The sequence below is a fragment of the Zootoca vivipara genome, chromosome Z, assembly GCF_963506605.1.
Source record: "Zootoca vivipara chromosome Z, rZooViv1.1, whole genome shotgun sequence".
NCBI lineage: Eukaryota > Metazoa > Chordata > Lepidosauria > Squamata > Lacertidae > Zootoca > Zootoca vivipara.
The window spans coordinates 13,234,051-13,253,397 of NC_083294.1; the positions used below are offsets into that span (position 1 = coordinate 13,234,051).

Genomic DNA, 19,347 nt, shown 5'->3' on the forward strand with positions numbered 1-19,347 from the left:
CTCAGCGCACGCAGCTCCCAACGGGGAGAACGCAGGCCTGACACCTACTTAAACTTCGGGTTTCCTGCCCTCATCGCCGCCATATGCGGGGCGGAAAGAGAGTGTTGCTTATGAGGCGTCCTTCCCTCCTGAGGCACTTCTTTGTCCGTGAGGAGATGCTCTTTTTTAATAATGATGACGATAATGATGGTGTGAGGCTGGTGTGTGTGTGTGTGAGAGAGAGGGGGGGAGAGAGGGGGAGAGAAGTGGCGAAGGGGCTCCATGTGTGTTCTGTGCCGGAAGTGCCTCGTAAGACTCGCCTCTAAGGGGCCTTGGGAGAGCGGAAGTCGCGTGACGCAGAAGTGGGGGGGAAAAGCCTGTGAAAGGAGTGGGGGGTGGGAAATGGCCGTGGTTTTGCGGTTGCTAGGCGAGTTTGTGCTGAGGGGGCCTTTGCGGGCGAAGGTGGGCCAGGTGGGAGCCTTTTTGTTTTCTTATTTCGATTTCATTTTTTATTATTTTGGCCGTTTTCATACTGATGAATCCCGGCTGTCTGTATAAAAAAACCTCGATGCAACCGCAAATAGAAAATTGAGTTGAAACTCATAAAAATAAGAATTCAGTTAAAATGCCTGCCGGGACAATGTTTTCCGAAGACAGCTCCCGCATAAAGGCTGCGCTGCCGTTTACCTTCGGGGCCTTTCACAGCAGCCTGGCAGGTGGCAATTCAACAGGTCGGGCACGATTCTTCGTCCCCAGCCATGCGGGTGGAAGCATCTCCTGCTAACGTTGCTTTTAAAAATCACAAAGATGATACAGGTCAACTTCGTTATTAATTTGGGTAGACTGATGTGTCCATTCCTTGACAAAAGCCTCTCCTAAGGGGTTTGCACAAGGGAACTGCAGTGGGTGATATTGCTAAGTTGTCATTGGTCTGGCATCAACACTTCCTGCGGCTATTTTGAGAGTTATTTCATTCCATTTATTACACTTTAGATGTGTTGTAAGTTGCTTTGAGTAGTGCCGGTCAAATCTAATAAGTAATAATGTTGTGAAGTTCTTTTAACATAACCGAGTGCTTTTGAGGCACTAGGGTGTATTTTCCTGCACAACAGCCAGGCGAGGTAGGCCATCCACCTTTCTATGGATAAGGATGAGAGAGAGAGTTACCTCTTTTCTTCCCTTTTCTGTTTCTTTCCTGGTTTTTAACACTGGTATCATTGTCCATCTTTTGCAATTTCCTCTTTTCCAGAAATGACACCCGGAATTCAGCTTCTTATATGTTTCTATAATGTAAGGGGGAAATTCAATTAGCACCTTTTGTTTTCCTTTTAGCTCCCTTACTATGTGGGTGGAAGGACGTTGTTTGGATGCACCCATTTTAAAGCACCGTCTGGCCTGCTACGACCACATAAAGGTGAATAAAACCCTTAATGCTTCATAATATGTTGACTTAGGAGAAGCTTGTGTGCTGGAGCCTGGTTTCTGTTTTCTTAATTTTATTTGCACGGGGGAGGGTATCCACATGGGCCAAAGAAGATCAGCTTCTACTTTAGCTGGTCATATTTGCTAACTGTATTCTATATTCAGGTTACACTCCTGTATGTAGTTACCTGGGAGTAAGTTTTCTGGAATTCAGTGGGACTGACTTCTGAGTAGATATTTTAATTATATCTGTTTATTCATTTATTATTGTGACTTTTGAGAACCATGTTCATTTTAGTTGTTGTTATCAAGAAGTCATATTTCCCTTCAACAGGTGGTTGTTTATTTATTTACTTTGTATGTCTTCCTTCAGGCAAATATTACAGGGCAGTTGACAACATAAAAATACAAATTAGAACAAAAAGCATAACAAGGCCAAAAAAAACCTCGATAACCCCCCCTCCCCCACACACATTTAAAAGGCCATAGAATGTTACCATAATCACCCCAAGGCCTGGTTATAGAGAAATGTTTTCGCCTGGCACCTAAAGATAAGTATTTTTATATACATATAAAAATAAACTTTTATTAATCTTTGGGGAAAGGGATACAAAGAATATTATCCGTTATCTTTTTATCAAAACTAAAATGTTTTTATCAAAACTAAAATCACAGACCAAAAAGAAGAAGAAAACAGAAAGGAGGAATAGAGAAGGGATAGAGGGGAGAAGGCAAGAGAAAGAGAGGAGATAAAGAAAAAGGAAGAAAGAAAGAAAGAGAGAGAGAAAGAAAGAAAATAAAGGAACTTTCCATTTTGTCCGCTATATATAAACATTATTCTGATCATCCACTCCAATATGTAATGAAGGTGCCAGGCGTGCCTCCCTGGGGAGAGCATTCCACAAATGGGGAGCCACCGCAGAAAATGCCTGTTCTTGTGCTGACAACCTCCAAAGGCACACAAAGAAGGGCCTCAGATGATGATTGCAGGGTCCTGGTCAGTTCATATGGGGAGAGGCAATCCTTGAGGTATTGTGCTCCTGAGCCTAATGGCACATCTGAGGCTGATTGGGCAATGGCCCTAATGTCTTCTGGCTACTGGCTGTATAGGTTGGAAACATTGGAGATTGGTGGTTCCAGCCACTTGCCATTTTTTAAACCCAGGTAGGTAAGAGAGCATCTAGGTGCATTCTCGCTTCCTTCCTTGGCCCAGCAAAGTGGGTTTTTATATTCCAGGGCCATCTCAGGCTCTAGGCGATTGAGACAAATATCCAGCTGATTACTAAAATGAGGCAGTCAGGGCATAACTGCACTTTCCTCATGTTTGTTATGTCAGAACTATAGCAAGTTCTATGGATCAGCTGCATAGCACCTGCCTTGCATGCTAAAAGCCCCAGCATCTCCAGGTAGGGCTGAGAGAGACCCATTGCCTGAAACCCAGGAGAGCTGCTGCCTGCCAGAGTAGACAGTACTGAGCTGGATGGATGAAGGCCTGACTCAGTATAAGGCTGACACCTATGTTCAAGAATCACTACCGGTAATACAAATATAAGTTATTGCTGGATATTAATGAATCTGATTGTAGTGATGAGCCAGGTACTGCACAGAGCTTCTGCAGACTCTTCCTCAGATGACACAAACACTCCCCACCCATCCCTCTGTCGTTTTCCTCAGAGATTCCCCAGAGGCCTGCCTTGTCCAGGATTTCCACAGCTGCTTCTGCCAAATCTGGAGAGGATGCTGTGCTCAGGTGGGGCCTCCTCCTAATCCCCATAGCGGCATTTTGCCTTGGAACTTGGCAGGTAAATGCAAACACTGAATCTGAAGCTTGCTCTGTGTGGCCTCTTGATTCAGGGCCAGTGTTCAGAGATGGCTGCAGTTACAGCTCATAGCCAGTGCAATAACCTCTACTGTGAGTTGTTTCCAAAGTTAGTCATTCTCAAAGATTGATATTAACAGGCATTTCTATCATACTGTATATACATTAATTTCATTGTGTTTGCCCTGTTTAACTTAATGGAATTCAACCCATGGCCTTTACTATTGGCTGATGACATGGAGTAGTTTTTATTTGAATAGAACTAATAAGCATTTAGGGAATTTGAGAGGCGGAACCCACATTTTCCTTCAAATGTGCATTTTGTTTTGCTTTAGAGGAGGAAACTAAAGCTTCAGTTTTTCGTATTGCAAATACTTCTCTATTAGATGAGCTATCCTGCCATGGTGGGAGGGAAATTTTGTGCTGGGGAGGGCGAATGTTCATCTGGTGTTGCCCTCAAGGCCCCTAAGAGCCCTTATGCCCATGTCAGATTCAACGGCGGAAATGGAAGTTGAAGTTGATCTCTGATCTGGAAGCCAAGGTGGCAGCAGAACCGATCCCACTCCCAGCAGAGTAAGTATGTGAACTGGCTTGGAACCAATTAAACATGTGGAGGGTGTGTGCTGCTTTTCAAAGTGCCCGTGCCACTTTAAACAAAGTAGCCCTTTTTATATTCTGCAGAATTTAAGCAGGTGAAGCTGTTCCTTGCCTTGGGCTGCAGCTCTGGGCTGCAGCTGAGCCATTGTGGTGTAGTGGTTAAGAGTGGTAGACTCGTAATCTGGGGAACCAGGTTCGTGCCTCCGCTCCTCCACATGCAGCTGCTGGGTGACCTTGGGCTAGTCACACTTCTCTGAAGTCTCTCAGCCCCACTCACCTCACAGAGTGTTTGTTGTGGGGGAGGAAGGGAAAGGAGATTGTTAGCCGCTTTGAGACTCCTTCGGGTATTGATAAAATCCAAACTCTTCTTCTAACTCTTCTCTTTCAAACATTCTTTTTTTGTCCTTTGACAGCTTCTTGGAGCTAAAGGAGTTAGAATACAGACCTGTCAAGGTCCGAGGGTATTTCATTCATGACAAGGAGCTGTACATCCTTCCGCGTTCATTGGTTGATTCAGAGAAAGAAGCCAGGGATGCTGGCCAGCTGATGTCCAATCCTGAGAGTGGTGCCAATGTCATCACACCCTTTTACTGCATAGACCTTGGGTAAATATATTAACAGACTGACAATTTGGGCCGCTGCCCGGTGCTCACTTACTGGCAAACAATCCCTGTTGAAATCTGGGGCACTTGGTTGAGCAGACATGCGTAGGATCGTGACATTAGAGAGGATCATGGCCCTTCAGTAAATACAGTCTGTATATATTCAAATTCTGCCTCAAAACCATGAGGACCTGAAATGTTCTGCATTGTTTTTATTTAAGTCATTCTTTGGATTCTGTAAAAGTAGTCAGAGCTTGTTTCAGAATGTACTTATACCTGTGAAGATTTGTTTTAGTTTTTTGTTTTTTAACTTTTCCAAAAGTATACGGTAAGTGAAATTACATTATTTTAATTATAGGAGAGAGGCATATCTCCAATAATTAAATGTATGTAATTTCACTAATATGTCTAATTTTTGCCTCTAGCATAGGTTTCTCTCACGTTGCTAACAATGTCTGAACCGTCATAACATACAATGTCAATTTTCCAGGCACGTGACCATGTTAGTCTGTTGCAGAAAACAACAAGAGAGAATTCTGCATGTTCAAGGCCAGGCATCCTCAACCTTCGACCCTCCAGATCTTTTGGACTACAATTCCCATCATCCCTAACCACTGGTTCTGTTAGCTAGGGATCATGGGAGTTGTAGGCCAAAACATCTGGAGGGCCACAGGTTGGGGGTGCCTGTTCAAGGCCAACAGATGTCTTCTGCCCTATAACCTACCCCAAGGTGCATGGGGTGGTTAGCTAAGTGAGTGAATCTACTCTGAGCACAGAGAGGAGAGAGAAAAAGCATTGCTGTGGAGTCAAAAGCCAAGTTACATGAAAGATATGTAGGGCACTCACAACAGAATCCAAACAAGAGTCCAATCAAATTGCAACAATGCAGTGTTGATGTTTGTGTTCGTAACTCTTCCCACCTGGCTAGCAAAAATAAGTTTTATACAAATGGACTTGTGAGTAAGCCAAATTGAATAAACGATGCTTGCTTCTGAGTAGACTGGCATAGAATTACAATGTTTGGTGCCTTACAGAAGAAGTGGGCCCTCCAGATGTTGCTGAACTACAACTGCCATCAGCTCCAGCCAGCATTCCCAACAGCCAGGGATACCTGGAGTTGTAGTTCAGCCAAGATCTGGCACGCCAAACATTTTCCACTCCTGCTTTAGGGGGCTGGGATACTTCCACGCTTACAGAGTTTATTGTCTTCCCTCTCTCCCTTTCCCCCTGACCCTGCAGGATCACAATCCTTGTCAACAGAGGGTTTGTCTCCAGAAAGAAACTTAAGCCAGAGACCAGGTTGCAAGGACAGGTAGGTAGCAAGGGATGGAAACTGCCATATTATGTATCATAAGGCACTGTGTTCTTTTGTTTAAAGGACAGAAACTGCTATTGGACTCTTCCTTGTAGATCCAAGAAGAAATTGAGCTCACAGGGGTGGTGAGGCTGTCGGAAACCCGCAAGCCGTTTGTTCCAAAGAACGACATTGAAAGGAATCGCTGGCATTACCGGGACCTGGATGCCATGGCAAGAGTGACAGGAGCTGAGCCCATCTTCCTTGATGCAGACTTCAGTGAGTTCCCCAAGGACCTGGCTGTGCAGTCTTGGCTTTTGATAGGAGTGGACTGCAACAGGCTCCTGACTTTGGGCCCCATCTGCATTTAAAACAGTATCATACCACTTGACACGGTCATAGCTTCCCTTAAAGAATTCTGGGAACTGTGGTTTGTTAACAGTGCTGTGAGTTGTTAGGAGTCCCTCCCCCTCCTCTCCCAGAGCTACACTTACTAGTGTTTTAATAGTCAATCCCTCTTCCCAGGGAACTCTGAATCATAGCTCTGTGAAGGTAAGTAGGGATGGGTAATACCGTGTTTCCCCTTTTTTAAGACACCGTCTTATTTTTTTCCTCAAAAAACCACAGGGTGGCTTATTTTTGGTGGGATGTCTTACTGGTATTTTTATTATGAGTCTGAGGGAAGGGAGGTGTGTGCGTCCCTGGCCCAGCCCTCTCTCCCCAGCCCTGGGATGTTCGCAAAGGGCTGCTCTCTCTCTCCTCTGATGTGGGGACTCACTTAATAGCAATCTGCTACACTGGAGCTTCTTAAATCTAAACCAGTATAATGGAATCTATCTGTGTGATACAGTCCTAGCAGTAGCCTATACGTAAAAGCAAATGAGGATCTCTACTAGCCAGCTGCCCAAGACTTAAGTTCCAACAGTCTGAAGTTCCAACAATGTAACACTTTGTAGTGCTATCACTGATAGCAAAGAAGCTACCTGCTGAGAACAAAGAAGCCAGCTAAACAGCAATTAAGATTGCTGACTTGGTAAATGGTAGCAATTAAGAAGCAATTGAGCTAGCGAGGTGAGTTAAAATTTTGTTGGTAAAGGAAGCTAGGACCGGCAGTTTAACTTTTGTGCTCGCAAACAGCAAGACGGAAAAAGTCCTTAATTTAAAAAAAAGTCCCCAAGGCAAGGACTGCGATCCAAACTACTTACAAATCCTTAAAGGGGCAGCTCCACAGACAAGCAAGCATAAGGTAGAAAGGAAGGCTGCTTTATACCTTCGGTAAAAGCAAGGAGACAACAATCAGACACAGGAGACTGCCGTCAAGAGGAAATCAACAGGCAACTCATGGGTGGGCGCATAGAATGGAAGGGAAAGGTGGAGGGAAGCGAGAGGTGGGCTCTGTGTGTGTGTGTGAGAGAGAGAGAGAGAGACGCGGGGGGGGGGGTGGAGAGACAGAGACGCGCACACAGAGCTCTCTTCCTTAAAGGGAAAACAGCCTCTGCATTCACGAGGCAGTGGCTTCAATCGCCCCTCTTTTCTTCCTCGTGCCTTCATCTCCTCCCCACCCCACCTTTCTCCTCTTCACCAAGTGGTAGAGCTTACACAGCTTGGCTAAAAAAAATATTTTCGAATCCTTTTATTTAAAAAAATGTTATCAGAAACATGGAGGGAAAATCACGAGGCTTCGGCAGCCAGCAGCTACGGCTCTTCAGTGCATTTTTACAAGCTTTTAAAGGAAATACGTGTCTGTGGAGCGACAGCAAAATGGGGAGATATTTTTAAGGGGTGTGGCTGGTGGGAGGGGGGGTTATTGCTACGGGGTGAAGGGTCTATCAGTATGTCTTATTTTCGGGGTATGGCTTGTATCGCGCAATTGCTTAGAAATCCTGCTATGGCTTATATAATGACTACATCTTAAAATAGGGGAAACACGGTATATCGATACTTTGTGCCTTACCAGTCCAGATCACGATCGAGGTTTTGTATTTTGTCACCCTGTAATATATCGAGTACGGGACACGGGTGCCGCTGTGGGTTAAACCACTGAGCCTCTTGGGCTTGCCGATCAGAAGGTTGGTGGTTCAAATCCCCGTGACGGGGTGAGCTCCCGTTGCTCGGTCCCTGCTCCTGCCAACCTAGCAGTTTGAAAGCACGAAGTGCAAGTAGATAAATAGCAACCGCTCCGGGGGGAAGGTAAACGGAGTTTCCGTGTGCTTCTCTGGCTACGCCAGAAGTCTTAGTCATGCTGGCCACATGACCCGGAAGCTGTACACCGGCTTCCTCAGCCAATAACGTGAGATGAGCGTCGCAACCCCAGAGTCGTCAGCGACTGGACCCTTTACCAGGGGTCCCCTTACCTTTTAATATATGAGAATGCAGTGCCCAGCTGGGCTTGCAGACCCAGCAGGCAGGAAGCAGCACTTTACTGCAAAGTAAATGGCCATTTCCTGCCTGCCCAATCTGTTTCCCCCATAAGATCCACTTGTGTGCCTCTTGCTAGGCAGAATAGAAACCCAGCATGGTATTGGGGTCTCTACTCTGCCTAACAAGAGGCATGGTGTGTGCATTAAAGCCCCATGGATCTTATCAGGAGAACAAGAACATTTATTTACTTATTGGAATCTTCCTTCCTCAGCAGTGCTGTGGGAAGGAGATTCCAATCAGCAAAGTTTCTTCTTTGTGACTTGGCTCCTGCTTCTATTCAGGAAAGGAGGCATCAATTTACTTTTGCAGTAAAGGGCTTTATGCATTTGGAAACTAAGGTGCAGACAATGCTGATGACTGGGCTGCTGTCAGTTCAAATTTTAATTGCTGGTTTTAGATATATTGTGATGTATTTTAAGTATTGTTTTTAACCAGTTTGTTATTATTATTATTTATTCTATGACTGATGTTTTTAAATGTTGTAAGCCGCCTTGAATTCCAACTTAGCAGGATATAAATATATTACATAATAAATAAATAAAGTAATATGAGAGGTAGTGGGGTGGAATCCATGTATATTGAGTTTTTGGGAGGAAAAACACTCTACAGATTTAGTAAGTACAGTAACACATAATTTGACATCTCTTTTTTATTGGTTTCGTTCACTATTAATAATATTTTTAACTAGTTTTTTTTTTTACACGTTTAAAATATATAAGAAATATATCTATACTAAATTATAGAGTAGTGAGTAGAGCTACATACATGCAAGAATGAATTTTAGTGGGGACAAAGTGTGAGGTTCTACACTTAGGCAGGAAAAACCAGCTGCACAAATAAAAGATGGGGGGGGACACCTGGCTTGCTAGCAGTACATGTGAAAAGGATCTTGGGGTCTTATTAGACCACAACCTCAACATGAGTCAACTGTGTGATGCAGCAGCAAGAAAGCTAAAGCTATTCTAGGCTGCATCAACAGAAATATAGTGCCATAGTCCTGCTCTATTCTGCCTTAGTCAGACCACACCTGGAGTACTGTGATCAGTTCTGGGTGCCACAATTTAAGGATATTAAAAAGCTGGAACATATGGAAAGGAGGGCAACCAATATGATCAAGGATCTGGAAACCTAGCCTTAAGAAGAATGGTTGAGGGAGCTGGGTATGTTTAGCCTGGAAAAGAGGAGACTGAGAAGAGATAGGGTAGCCACCTTCAACTATCTAATGGGGTATCACATGAAAGATGGATGCAGCATGTTTTCTCCTGCTCTGGAGGGGGCAGGATCCGAATGAATGGAGTCCCACTTAGTTTAATACCACTTATGTCAAACCCCCCATGGGGTCACGAAGAGTCGGACACGAGTAAACGACTAAACAACATGTCAGAGCAGGTGTGGATTGGGTAGAGCAGCCATTTGGTTGGGTTGGTTTGCTATGCTATACAGGGGGTGAAGTCGGAAAGGGAGTTACACAGAAAATCTGAGCATGGGAGAGCTGTACAGTATCATTGGCAGGAAGAGTGAAATGGGAATGGGAGTTGAGAGCAGACTACATAGGTTTTCACTTATTACTGGTACATAAAAGCAAGCTTCCCCTGGTGTTTGAATGAATTTCTTTTCTAAAGGCTCGTATTGCATACGGTTCAGACTCCCTGCTGTCTCTCTTGCATCCACAGAAAGCACAGTTCCAGGGGGACCCATTGGAGGCCAGACGAGGGTGACGTTACGCAATGAGCACATGCAATACATCATTACCTGGTAAGTGACAAAACATTTGGGGTTTTATCTAGAGCTGGGCTATATTTGAAAATCATGATGCAGGAAAAGCTGTGGAGACAGCTAATGCTTCTTTATAGCTCCATCCTTATTTCAGACGGTGAAATTCTTTCAGACAGCCCTAGGCTCTGTGGTTTAACCCACAGCACCACCCACGCCCCAATTGTGATGTTTAGCTGGTGAAAATATCACAATGTTGAAATCAGGTATTGCCCAGCCCTAGTTTCATCCATGTTCCCAACCTTTGGGATATTCCTGTTGATTTTTATCTATATACCATTTTTGAGTGGTACTGCGTGGCACATAAAAAAAATTATGATGCTAAGTGGTAAATATTCTGCATGTGTTACTTTTTGCCAACTGATTTTTTTAAAAAACTGATTCTCATCAAGACCACTATCAAAATAAGTTAAATGCACTTATGTATATTTTGCAGTTTCCATGATTCTGGTTCTCACTTTTGAATTTTTGGGAAAGGATTGGTTATTAAATGGCTAAATCAATGTGCTGAATAAAAGCAGTGATGCATTTCAGGGGTTACACTAGATGACCCTTGGGTAGGGTTGCCATGTCTGGGAATTCCCAGACATGTTCTCTTTGGGGGGCAAACAGGCCCATCCAGGGGTACTTGCTCTCTACACTGCAGCCGCTGCCAGCCTGAGCCAGGAGAGGAGTGCAGGCACACTGCATTCTGTGGCTGCTGCCAGCCTGAACTGTGGCCACAGCCCCATATGCCCCTTTCTCCAGCTTGCTGTCCTCTTTTTATGCTCAAGATATGGCAACCCTTTGCATACATTTCTGACCCTATAATTGTGTGCCCTTTGCAGATTGACCTTAACACCAGCTTTCTCCCTTCTTTGCAGGTATGGTTTGTGTGCAGCTACCTCCTACATGTGGTACAAGAAATTCATTCAGAAGGTTCACCTCTAAGGCTTACAACTTCAAAATGCTCACAGGAGCAGCAGCCAGTCTGAGGTCACTACTTTTATAGAGGAACAGGCCTTCTGACTCGATTGCAGCACTTCGGTGACCAGAGCAAGCAGACCCAAGCAACAAAGACCCTTGTGTTCTGCTGAAAGTCAGCTGCAATATATTAGAGCTGCAGTGTTACTGACCTGGGAATAAGCCCCACTGAATTCAGTAGGACTCACTTCTGGGTAGGCATGGTTAAGGGAGGAATTAGGATGATGGGGGCCTTAACAGGGAGGGGGAAAGCCTTTCAAATTGTAGTGCTTATCTAGGGTTGTTTAAAGCTATGTAATCAGAAATGACACATGAAGGAAATCAAGAATCAAGAAGAGTATTAGTGTTTGTGCAAATAACCAGCATGTTGCAGATGCAATATGATGCAAATTTCCATGTAATGAAGTAGTAAATAAATCATGTCTTATATACAGCTTTGTCTTTCTTGGCAACAATAATGACACCAAGTCCCTATCAAAAAGAAGTATTGTAAACTTCTGAAGTTCATAGTTGCAGGGTATTTCAATTTCACTCTCCCCTGTGAGCTGATTGATTCCTGTTGTCTTGTCAAGGCAGCTTATGAAATGTTCTAGAACCCAATATACGGTACTTGCAGCTAACATTGGCCAAAGTTCCACAAAGGTGTTGTTATTGGGGCAAATCTTAAATTCTCTCCCCTTGGGTTGGAAAATGGTGAAAGGAACATTGGAATAATTTCTTCTTAGGTGCTATGGAATCCCCCTTTACTAGACAAGGCTACCAGAAGACATAATTTATAGAACACCATACTCTAATCCAGGCACCCCCAAACTGTGGCCTTCCAGAAGTTTTGGCCTACAACTCCCATGATCCCTAGCTAACAGGACCAGTGGTCGGGGAAGATGGGAACTGTAGTCCAAAACATCTGGAGGGCCGAAGTTTGGGGATGCCTGCCTAATCACTAAAAACTTACAGAAAACAACTGGAACACTTTTTTGTAGTATTTTATTTTTATGGGAATAACTTCTTGAGGCAAATCTGAAACATCTATCCAAGTTTAGTAGCCAGTTCTTTAGCCTTGGCTTTTTCAAGCTTAGCAATGCGGGCCACTGACTTCGGCCCCAGAAGATTGCCGCCCCAGTGACGACGAATCTGGAAGGAAAAAAAGATTGCTTACATGTCAAAGTGACTTACAAAACTTACAATTAAAATTTATATTAAATGGTACAATATTTTGAGGATTTAACATTCACAGCAATAACCTGAGTGTCGGCTTTTAAGTACAAATTAGATGCAATGGAACAGAGACTCAAATCAACTCCACTTCCTACATTACAGCTGTGCTCTAACAAGTACTGTAGTAACAGTTCCAAACATTGTAGTACTATAGACACAGACTGGATATTGCTAACAGGCTGTGTAACCCAATGGTGGCGCAAGTCCTTTTCTCCTGTCGGCATTTTTAGATTCTCAATCCTGTTATCTTGCCCAAAATATTTTTAGATGCTACCAGCTCAGTGGGTCAACATGATACTGCTGTTCACTCACATAATTTCTGCTACACCATGAGGGAATTCTCTACACAGTGTTGGAATGAATTTTCATATTGGAGGCTGCTAGCAAGCCATTCCTGATTTCAGCAAGCTGGACAGTGGTCATGCCTGGTCATGCCACTGCAAGGGAAGGGAGCACTTTCCAAAAGCTGACAAATCAGTCAATATACCCACAGATCCTATAGGCACAATCTTACCTCATCGTATCTCTCATTGTAGTTGGTCTTGACAGCTTCCACAAGTTTAGCTAGAGCTCCCTTGTCCTCGCTGCAAAGGAGAAGACAGATTCAACAAGACAGCAATTGAGTTTGAGTTCTCCAAGTAGACTAAAATACTGCTTCAAGTGCCACTTTTCAGGGCAATGTTCTCTTAAGGGGCCCTACGAAAGTTCATTTAGCTTCAGCAGTTGTGATCTTTCAATGACATTAGACACAAAGCAGACCCCTACAAAAGACTAACAAGTCCCTTAGTTTCTAAAGGTTGCATCCAATTTAGTCCTACTCAGAGCAGACACACTGAAATTAGTAGCTCCAAGTTAGTCATGTCCATAATTTTCAATGGGTCAGCTTGGAGTCTGACTCAATCCAATGGTTTGAATGTAACAACCATTATGGTCTACTTCAGGGTGAACTTCTAAGTAAAAACACAGCTTGATGCCACACTAGGCTAGCAGCAATAATGCCAACTTTTAAGCTTTACATGCAGTCAATACCCTGCAGACCTGGGGTCATGTAGTTACCAATATGGGAACCAACTGCTCAGCTGGCACATGTGAACTGAACATGGCCAGATGTGAAAGGAGGAAAGGCTGCTGCTGCAGCAGCTTTAACAGCTGTTCAGCTTGAGGTTAATTAAAGGTGTAACTGTCCCAAAACACACCAGCCTCTTCGGTTTCTTCATTTGAAGTAGAAAATAGGCAAAAAATGTTTTCAGGGCTACTTACGGATTAACCTGAGTGAAGGCAACACAGGTACAGGTCTTTCGGTGGACGAGGCGGCCCAGCCTTGCCTTGCCTTTGATGATGCAATAGGGCACTCCCATTTTTCTGCACAAGGCAGGCAGGAAAACTACCAGCTGGATCAGAGAGGGGAGAAGAAATGCTTTAAAGTTGGTGGTTGTTCAGTTTTTAATACAATAGGAATGAGGAACTGTGACCCTCCAGACTGAACTCCTAACTCCCATCAGCCCCAGTGGTTAGGGATGATGGGAGCAGGAGTCTAACATCAGGGCTGTCCCCATCCCTGCTTTACAACAAGGGCTCTGGCAATTGCTCAGGGTTAAAAAGCTCGTATAATTTTGCTCTTCACAGATAGGGGTCAGGTGAAGAAATTCAAACATCATTGCAAAAGCCATACCCTGCTCTATAAAGAGTCAAGTTTGAAGATATATTAACAGGTCTCGGTGATGTTTTCCAAAGTAAGTTGTACAGCCAAGCACATTTCAACAGTCAGCATAGTGGCCTGGCAACATTAAGAATTATCTAGAGCAGGAGCGGGTGACCGTTTTGTTCAAGTTAAGGAAAGAAACAGCAGAAAACACCCGTACCCATATAGGTGTACAAGAATGCAGTAGCTGCTATTAATTTAAAAAAAACACCACTTAGCAGCATAAATCTGAGCTTCTGGGTACAAGACCCCAACTCTTACAGGTCCTTACCTCAACAGGGTCTACATCGTGTGCAATCACCACCAGCTGTGCCTTCTTGTTCTCCACCAGAGTTGTAACAGTGTTGACACCTGCAGAAAAAGACAGTTAACTTGAGTGTGCTACAAAAGTTTGTTTTCCCAGGCAAAAATAAATAAATCCAGAGCTCCCTGCCTGTGGAAAAGCACAGTGGCTCAAGTGGTGTTAACAAAGCACCAAGCTGCCAGCTTTTCCTAGCCATGTCAAGGATTAGCAGAAGGGCCTGCTACCGCTCAGGGTTAAAAAGCTCGTATGTTTTGCTCTTCAGTCTGCAGTTCAGGTGAAGAAATTCATACATCATCGCGGTAGCCAGTGTGATGCAGTGGTTACCTGGGCGAACCCAGGATTCAAACCCCAACTCAACCATGGAGCTCACTGGGCAACCTTGGGCCAGTATTTTAACCCATCCTACCCTACAGGGTTGTTTGCGAGGGTAAAATGAGAAGGGGGGGAGAAACATCTAAGCCAGGCATCCCCAAACTTTGGCCCTCCAGATGTTTTGGACTACAATTCCCATCTTCCCTGACCAGTGGTCCTGCTAGTTAGGGATCATGGGAGTTGTAGGCCAAAACATCTGGAGGGCCGCAGTTTGGGGATGCCTGATCTAAGCCATCTTGAACTTTTTGGATATAAACACAATAAATAAATATGGGCAGTTGTCCAAGCTTTCATTCAACCAGGCTGAAATGTACAAATATAAAGTAGGAAGGTTACCCGCTCTGAGCACAGGAGGCCTCTTGGTAGGGACGTCGCCTTTCCCTGCAGCCTTTTGCTCTGCACGGGCCAACAGCCTCTGCTTCTTCTCTTGCTTTGTCTCAGGTCTGTATTTGTGGGCCAATTTCAGAAGCTGAGTAGCTGTGGAAGAGAACAGGAACCGTTCAGAGGAAAGCCTCTTTCCCGAACACCACGTTCCCATTATCCCCTCCCATAAAGGACATGACTTTTGTGCATCAGCGATCTTGGTGGTTCGGAGTCATCAAGGAAGCTCAGATAGCAAATATTTTGGTAGCATCATCTGCACACAAAGGAAAACCCTTTCTTACTATAGCACTCTGTAAAACTAGTTCTCGCACACTTGCCTCTTTCCAGCAAGCTCCCAAAACATGGGGTGCACATTCAATTCAGGGAGTCTGAGCAGCTACCCCACACCTCCTTCTGCAACCCCACCTTAGAGCCAAGGAAAGGAGCCGGCCTTCACCTGTCTGACGGTCCAATGCTTGAGTGAACTGGTTAACTGCTGGAGGCACCTTCAGCCTTTTGTAGAGGATGGCTCTTTGGCGCTGAAGTCGGATATAACGAGGCCATTTCACAAAGCGAGTCAGGTCCCGTTTGGGCTGAATGTCCTGCCCTGAAAGTCAGAATAACAACTCAAAATAATTGCTTCCTTAGCAATTACTGGTTATCCTTTTGTATTCCTGGTTTTCAGCCCAGAGCAAAGGTGGCAGGAGCATCAGCGATCTTGGTGGATAAGATTGTCAGCAGCATCACTCTGATAGCAAATATTCTTTTGCATCATTTGCTCACAGCCCAGAGAAGCTTGTATAAAATGTATATGTGTGGCTGAATTATTGCATATTCCTCTTATAAAAACAAATTATAGAATAAAAACGGGAAAATGTTAAAAGACGAACGTAAGGAACTTTGAACGCAAATGATTAGAAGTGCAACCACTATATTGTACAAGGAAATACCAAAAAATGAATTAAATAATATACTAGCTCAGGAAATATGAGTGACCAGACTGGTTTCATAAAAACAAGACAAGCCGCAGATAGTATTAGACTAGTGGTGGACTTGATACATTGGATTAAAATACTGTACGTTTCAACCACATCTAGAGTTAAAGTAAATGGTCTGCTCTGTTTCAATTGGCCCAAGGAACCAGAGAAGGGTGTCCACTTTCAAGTTTGCTTTTTAATATGTTTAGCACCCCTGGCAACATTTTGAGATTTATGTAGTTCTCAACTCAGTTGAATACAAATTGGTGTTATTTGCAGATGATATTTTGGCAAGGTATCAAGATTTGACAAGGTATCAAAATTAATTGTTCTAAATAGGAACCAAGATGCCAGTAGGTGAAAATTTAATCACACATCTATTTAAGAAAAATCAAATTCATACTGAATCTATTTAATATGGGCATGTTAATACCAAGAGATATAACACAACTAGTAACAATTAATATAAATAACATATCTATACATCAATAGTTGGGGTTATTAAGCCTTGCCCTTTAGAGAAGGATGAACTCTCTAAAAATGAGTATTCTTCCCAGATTTATGTATATTCTGAGAGGACTTCCAGTTTTTTTTTATATCTGGGCCATATTTCCAAAAGATAAACTCCCTGTTTAGGAAATGCTTTTGGGGCTCAAAAATACAAACAATACCTTTGCAGAAAATGCAATTACCAATTAAAGAAAGTGAATTTGGAATTCTAAATTATACCACCAGGCCTATTTACTGACAAGTATTAATGGAAACCTGTTGATGGTCTTAATGGGATGGGCAGTATCAGGATCAAAATATTTGGAAGTTCAAATGATTCTTGAAACAATTAAGTCAGCTAGAAAAATATGGAATATATTAGCCAATAATAAATCTGGCTGATTTTCACATACAAAACACTCTGGTAAAACATGGTAATATAGAAAAGCTGCATGGGAGAAGGATATTGACCTTGGACCAACTGATAGATGAGATTAATTTTATACATAAAATCCATTAAGAGAGAAATACCATCTACCAGCTGCAGCCCAATGACAATACCTGCAGTTACAGCATCTTTTAATAATTCTGTTTGGTCCAATGGTCTTCTCAGCAATTGGATGTCATTTGAAACTAAGAAGCCAGTGATTACTTTTTAGATAGCGCTTGTATAAGACAGCCTTTTGCTACAGTTGTAATATGGATAGTACAGTAATTCTTTTTTGATACACTTACTTTTACAATGTCTCACTCCTTAAGTTTTTTGTTGGATTATATTACTGTACTGAGGAATTTAAGATTTTCAGACGAGCATATTCTTTTGAACGATATACCTGTTGTATGGAAAGTGACAATGGGACAGCAAAAATAGATTCTACATGCCCAAATGGTGGCTAAGGGACTGATGAACTGGAAGAATAGTTATAATTCTCCATAATCAATAGCTTGATAACATAGCAACATTAGCAACATATGAACAACCACTTATAGATGGTTCTTTGGATAAATATATTTGGAACGAGTTTATACAAAAAATATTATGTTATTGATAAACATATTTGTAACAGAATATTAAGGCTATACATTAGTCTTAATATGTATGGAAACCTAATTGAGAATTTTTCTTTTCATTCTCATTCATGTTTTCCTTTTGTAATCACTTTTTTTTAAAAAAAAATGAAATTCTTCCAATTAAAAATCAATTTTAAAATTGCTACTGCCTAAGGCCTATGAAGGCATTTAAGAGTAGATCCCTCCTAGGTGATTAAGTGATGCTTGCTTTAAATTATTTTCCTTTTAACTTGCTTTTGATTTTTTTCCAAAAATGATTTTACTGTATGGTGTTAATACTGTTGCAAAACCCCAGTAATATATTTCTGGGATACAGCAGCATATAAATACTTGTTATAAATAGACAGGCTTCCCGTGAAAGCAACTTTACTCCTATTCTGTTTAGGAGTACGGATCAACAGGGCTGCAGAGACCCATCATTCCAATCCCCAATTCCTTTTTCCAATTACAGGTAGGCAGCCTCGTTGGTCTGGCATAGTCAAAACAAAATAAATTGCTTCCAGTAGCACCTTAGAGACCAACCAAGTTTGTCATTGGTATGAGCTTTCGTGTGCGTGTGCATACTGTGTATCTGCATGCACACGAAAGCTCATACCAATGACAAACTTAGTTGGTCTCTAAGGTGCTTCGAATCCCCACGATGGGGTGAGCTCCCGTTGCTCGGTCCCTGCTCATGCCAACCTAGCAGTTGAAAAGCATGTCAAAGTGCAAGTAGATAAATAGGTACCACTCGAAGCGGGAAGGTAAACGGCGTTTCCGTGTGCTGCTCTGGTTTGCCAGAAGCGGCTTATCGTCATGCTGGCCACATGCTGGAAGCTGTACGCCGGCTCCCTCGGCCAATAACGCGAGATGAGCACCGCAAGCCCAGAGTCGGTCACGACTGGACCGAATGGTATGGGGTTCCTTTACCTTAAGGTGCTACTGAAATGAATCATTTTTACAACTCACCGATGCCGAAGTTCTTGGGCCTTTTCTCAAAGAGAGGATTTACAACCTTCTTGGCCTCCTGTTTCTTGACCACAGCAGGGGCCGGAGCCACCTTCTTCCCCTTGGCCTTCTTCCCCTTGGGCTGCGTAAGTTGAAAGAACGATTCGGTGAATTCCCTACCAAAAGCGGGCGAGCCGCACACACATCGGAGTCCCAGGTCTGCACCAGGCCCAGGCCCCCACACCGGTTCCCCATTTCATCCGCTCTCCCCAATACAAGGCGCCAAGGATTCGCCAAGGTGTGCCGTGCCTCCCCTGCCAGAAGAAGCCCAACCATTAGCCCGTTTAGAGGACCGATGACGGCGGATTGAGAGTCCGCCGCTACAACTACTCACCATCTTGGCTTCAGCTACGAAAAAGAAAGAGCAGGAAGCAGCTGGGCGGGTTTTAGAAATCCGCGGGGCGGAAGTAGACTCTATAGTAATACGTCTATGGTCGTTGTGGCTTTCCACCGTAGAGATGCAAAGCTACAGGAGGCCCCTCCTCATCCATAGAGAATCCTGGTCCGTGCCTAGAGCGTAATAGGTTTATTGCCGAAGACTGTACCAAAGTGAGCATGCGGCTGCAAACCACGCCTGCGCACGAAAACAGGCATGAGGAACGCGTGGGGTTACGGCCGGGCTATATGTTTAATTAATAATAAATAGTTCCGCAACATCCTTCTTTCCCCAACTAACCATGTCTACCCAACGTCATTTCCTCACTTATTGCCCCTGTACTTAAGACAGATATTTATGCAGTGATGTAAACAGCTCCTAAGCATGTACAGTGTGTGTTCCCATAAGTTTCTAAAATCAGTTAAAATGCAGCCCTACCCCCCCAAAAAAAACAAAGAAGCAAAGTATCCAATGACACATGGCACAGCTTCCCTCCTAAGCTGTTTGGCTACCCACGACCAAAATTCCCTGAGGCACTTCCCTGAGGATTGTCCCATATTTGAATGTAAAACGCAACGTCCTATATTGAAACAGTTTCGTCCTGTATTTCAGGTCCGTCCC

General features: G+C 43.5%; 2 protein-coding genes and 4 non-coding genes across 7 annotated transcripts; 1 reads left to right on the plus strand and 5 right to left on the minus strand.

Moving 5' to 3' along the window:
• Positions 1-352: 352 nt before the first annotated feature.
• On the plus strand, positions 353-12,034 carry LOC132591531 (surfeit locus protein 1). Of its 2 annotated transcripts, XM_060270537.1 has the most exons (9): positions 353-450; positions 1,312-1,393; positions 3,076-3,203; positions 3,711-3,793; positions 4,231-4,422; positions 5,659-5,731; positions 5,830-5,992; positions 9,808-9,889; positions 10,771-12,034. In XM_060270537.1, exons 1-9 carry the CDS (start codon positions 382-384, stop codon positions 10,835-10,837), a joined length of 939 nt encoding a protein of 312 aa, XP_060126520.1. In that variant the 5' UTR covers positions 353-381; the 3' UTR covers positions 10,838-12,034. The 2 variants fall into 2 exon arrangements, with proteins under 2 accessions (XP_060126520.1, XP_060126521.1); XM_060270538.1 differs by lacking the exon at positions 3,076-3,203 and having other exon boundaries at positions 356-450.
• RPL7A (ribosomal protein L7a) lies at positions 11,838-18,807 on the minus strand. The gene is made up of 8 exons (XM_060270543.1): positions 18,685-18,807; positions 18,312-18,432; positions 15,284-15,433; positions 14,800-14,940; positions 14,059-14,138; positions 13,346-13,476; positions 12,600-12,669; positions 11,838-12,001 (listed from the first exon to the last, which is right to left on the minus strand). The coding sequence occupies exons 1-8, from the start codon at positions 18,685-18,687 to the stop codon at positions 11,897-11,899; spliced, it is 801 nt and encodes a 266-aa protein (XP_060126526.1). The 5' UTR covers positions 18,688-18,807; the 3' UTR covers positions 11,838-11,896.
• On the minus strand, positions 13,669-13,748 carry LOC132591547 (small nucleolar RNA SNORD36). Its single transcript, XR_009557039.1, has one exon. It is a non-coding gene; the product is annotated as a small nucleolar RNA SNORD36 (small nucleolar RNA).
• Positions 14,314-14,391, minus strand: LOC132591548 (small nucleolar RNA SNORD36). The gene has a single exon (XR_009557040.1). It is a non-coding gene; the product is annotated as a small nucleolar RNA SNORD36 (small nucleolar RNA).
• Positions 15,032-15,105, minus strand: LOC132591550 (small nucleolar RNA SNORD24). Its single transcript, XR_009557042.1, has one exon. It is a non-coding gene; the product is annotated as a small nucleolar RNA SNORD24 (small nucleolar RNA).
• On the minus strand, positions 15,532-15,606 carry LOC132591549 (small nucleolar RNA SNORD24). The gene has a single exon (XR_009557041.1). It is a non-coding gene; the product is annotated as a small nucleolar RNA SNORD24 (small nucleolar RNA).
• Positions 18,808-19,347: the final 540 nt, after the last annotated feature.

Coding starts and splice junctions, on each gene's coding strand:
- LOC132591531 (XM_060270537.1), top strand. CDS start 382: ATGGCCGTGGTTTTGCGGTTGCTAGGCGAGTTTGTGCTGAGGGGGCCT. Junction 451..1,311: donor TGCGGGCGAAGGTGGGCCAG/GTGGGAGCCTTT, acceptor TTTTCCTTTTAG/CTCCCTTACTATGTGGGTGG. Junction 5,732..5,829: donor AGACCAGGTTGCAAGGACAG/GTAGGTAGCAAG, acceptor TCTTCCTTGTAG/ATCCAAGAAGAAATTGAGCT.
- RPL7A (XM_060270543.1), bottom strand. Junction 14,941..15,283: donor AGCATTGGACCGTCAGACAG/GTGAAGGCCGGC, acceptor TCTCTTCCACAG/CTACTCAGCTTCTGAAATTG. Junction 14,139..14,799: donor GCCTCCTGTGCTCAGAGCGG/GTAACCTTCCTA, acceptor CTTTTTCTGCAG/GTGTCAACACTGTTACAACT.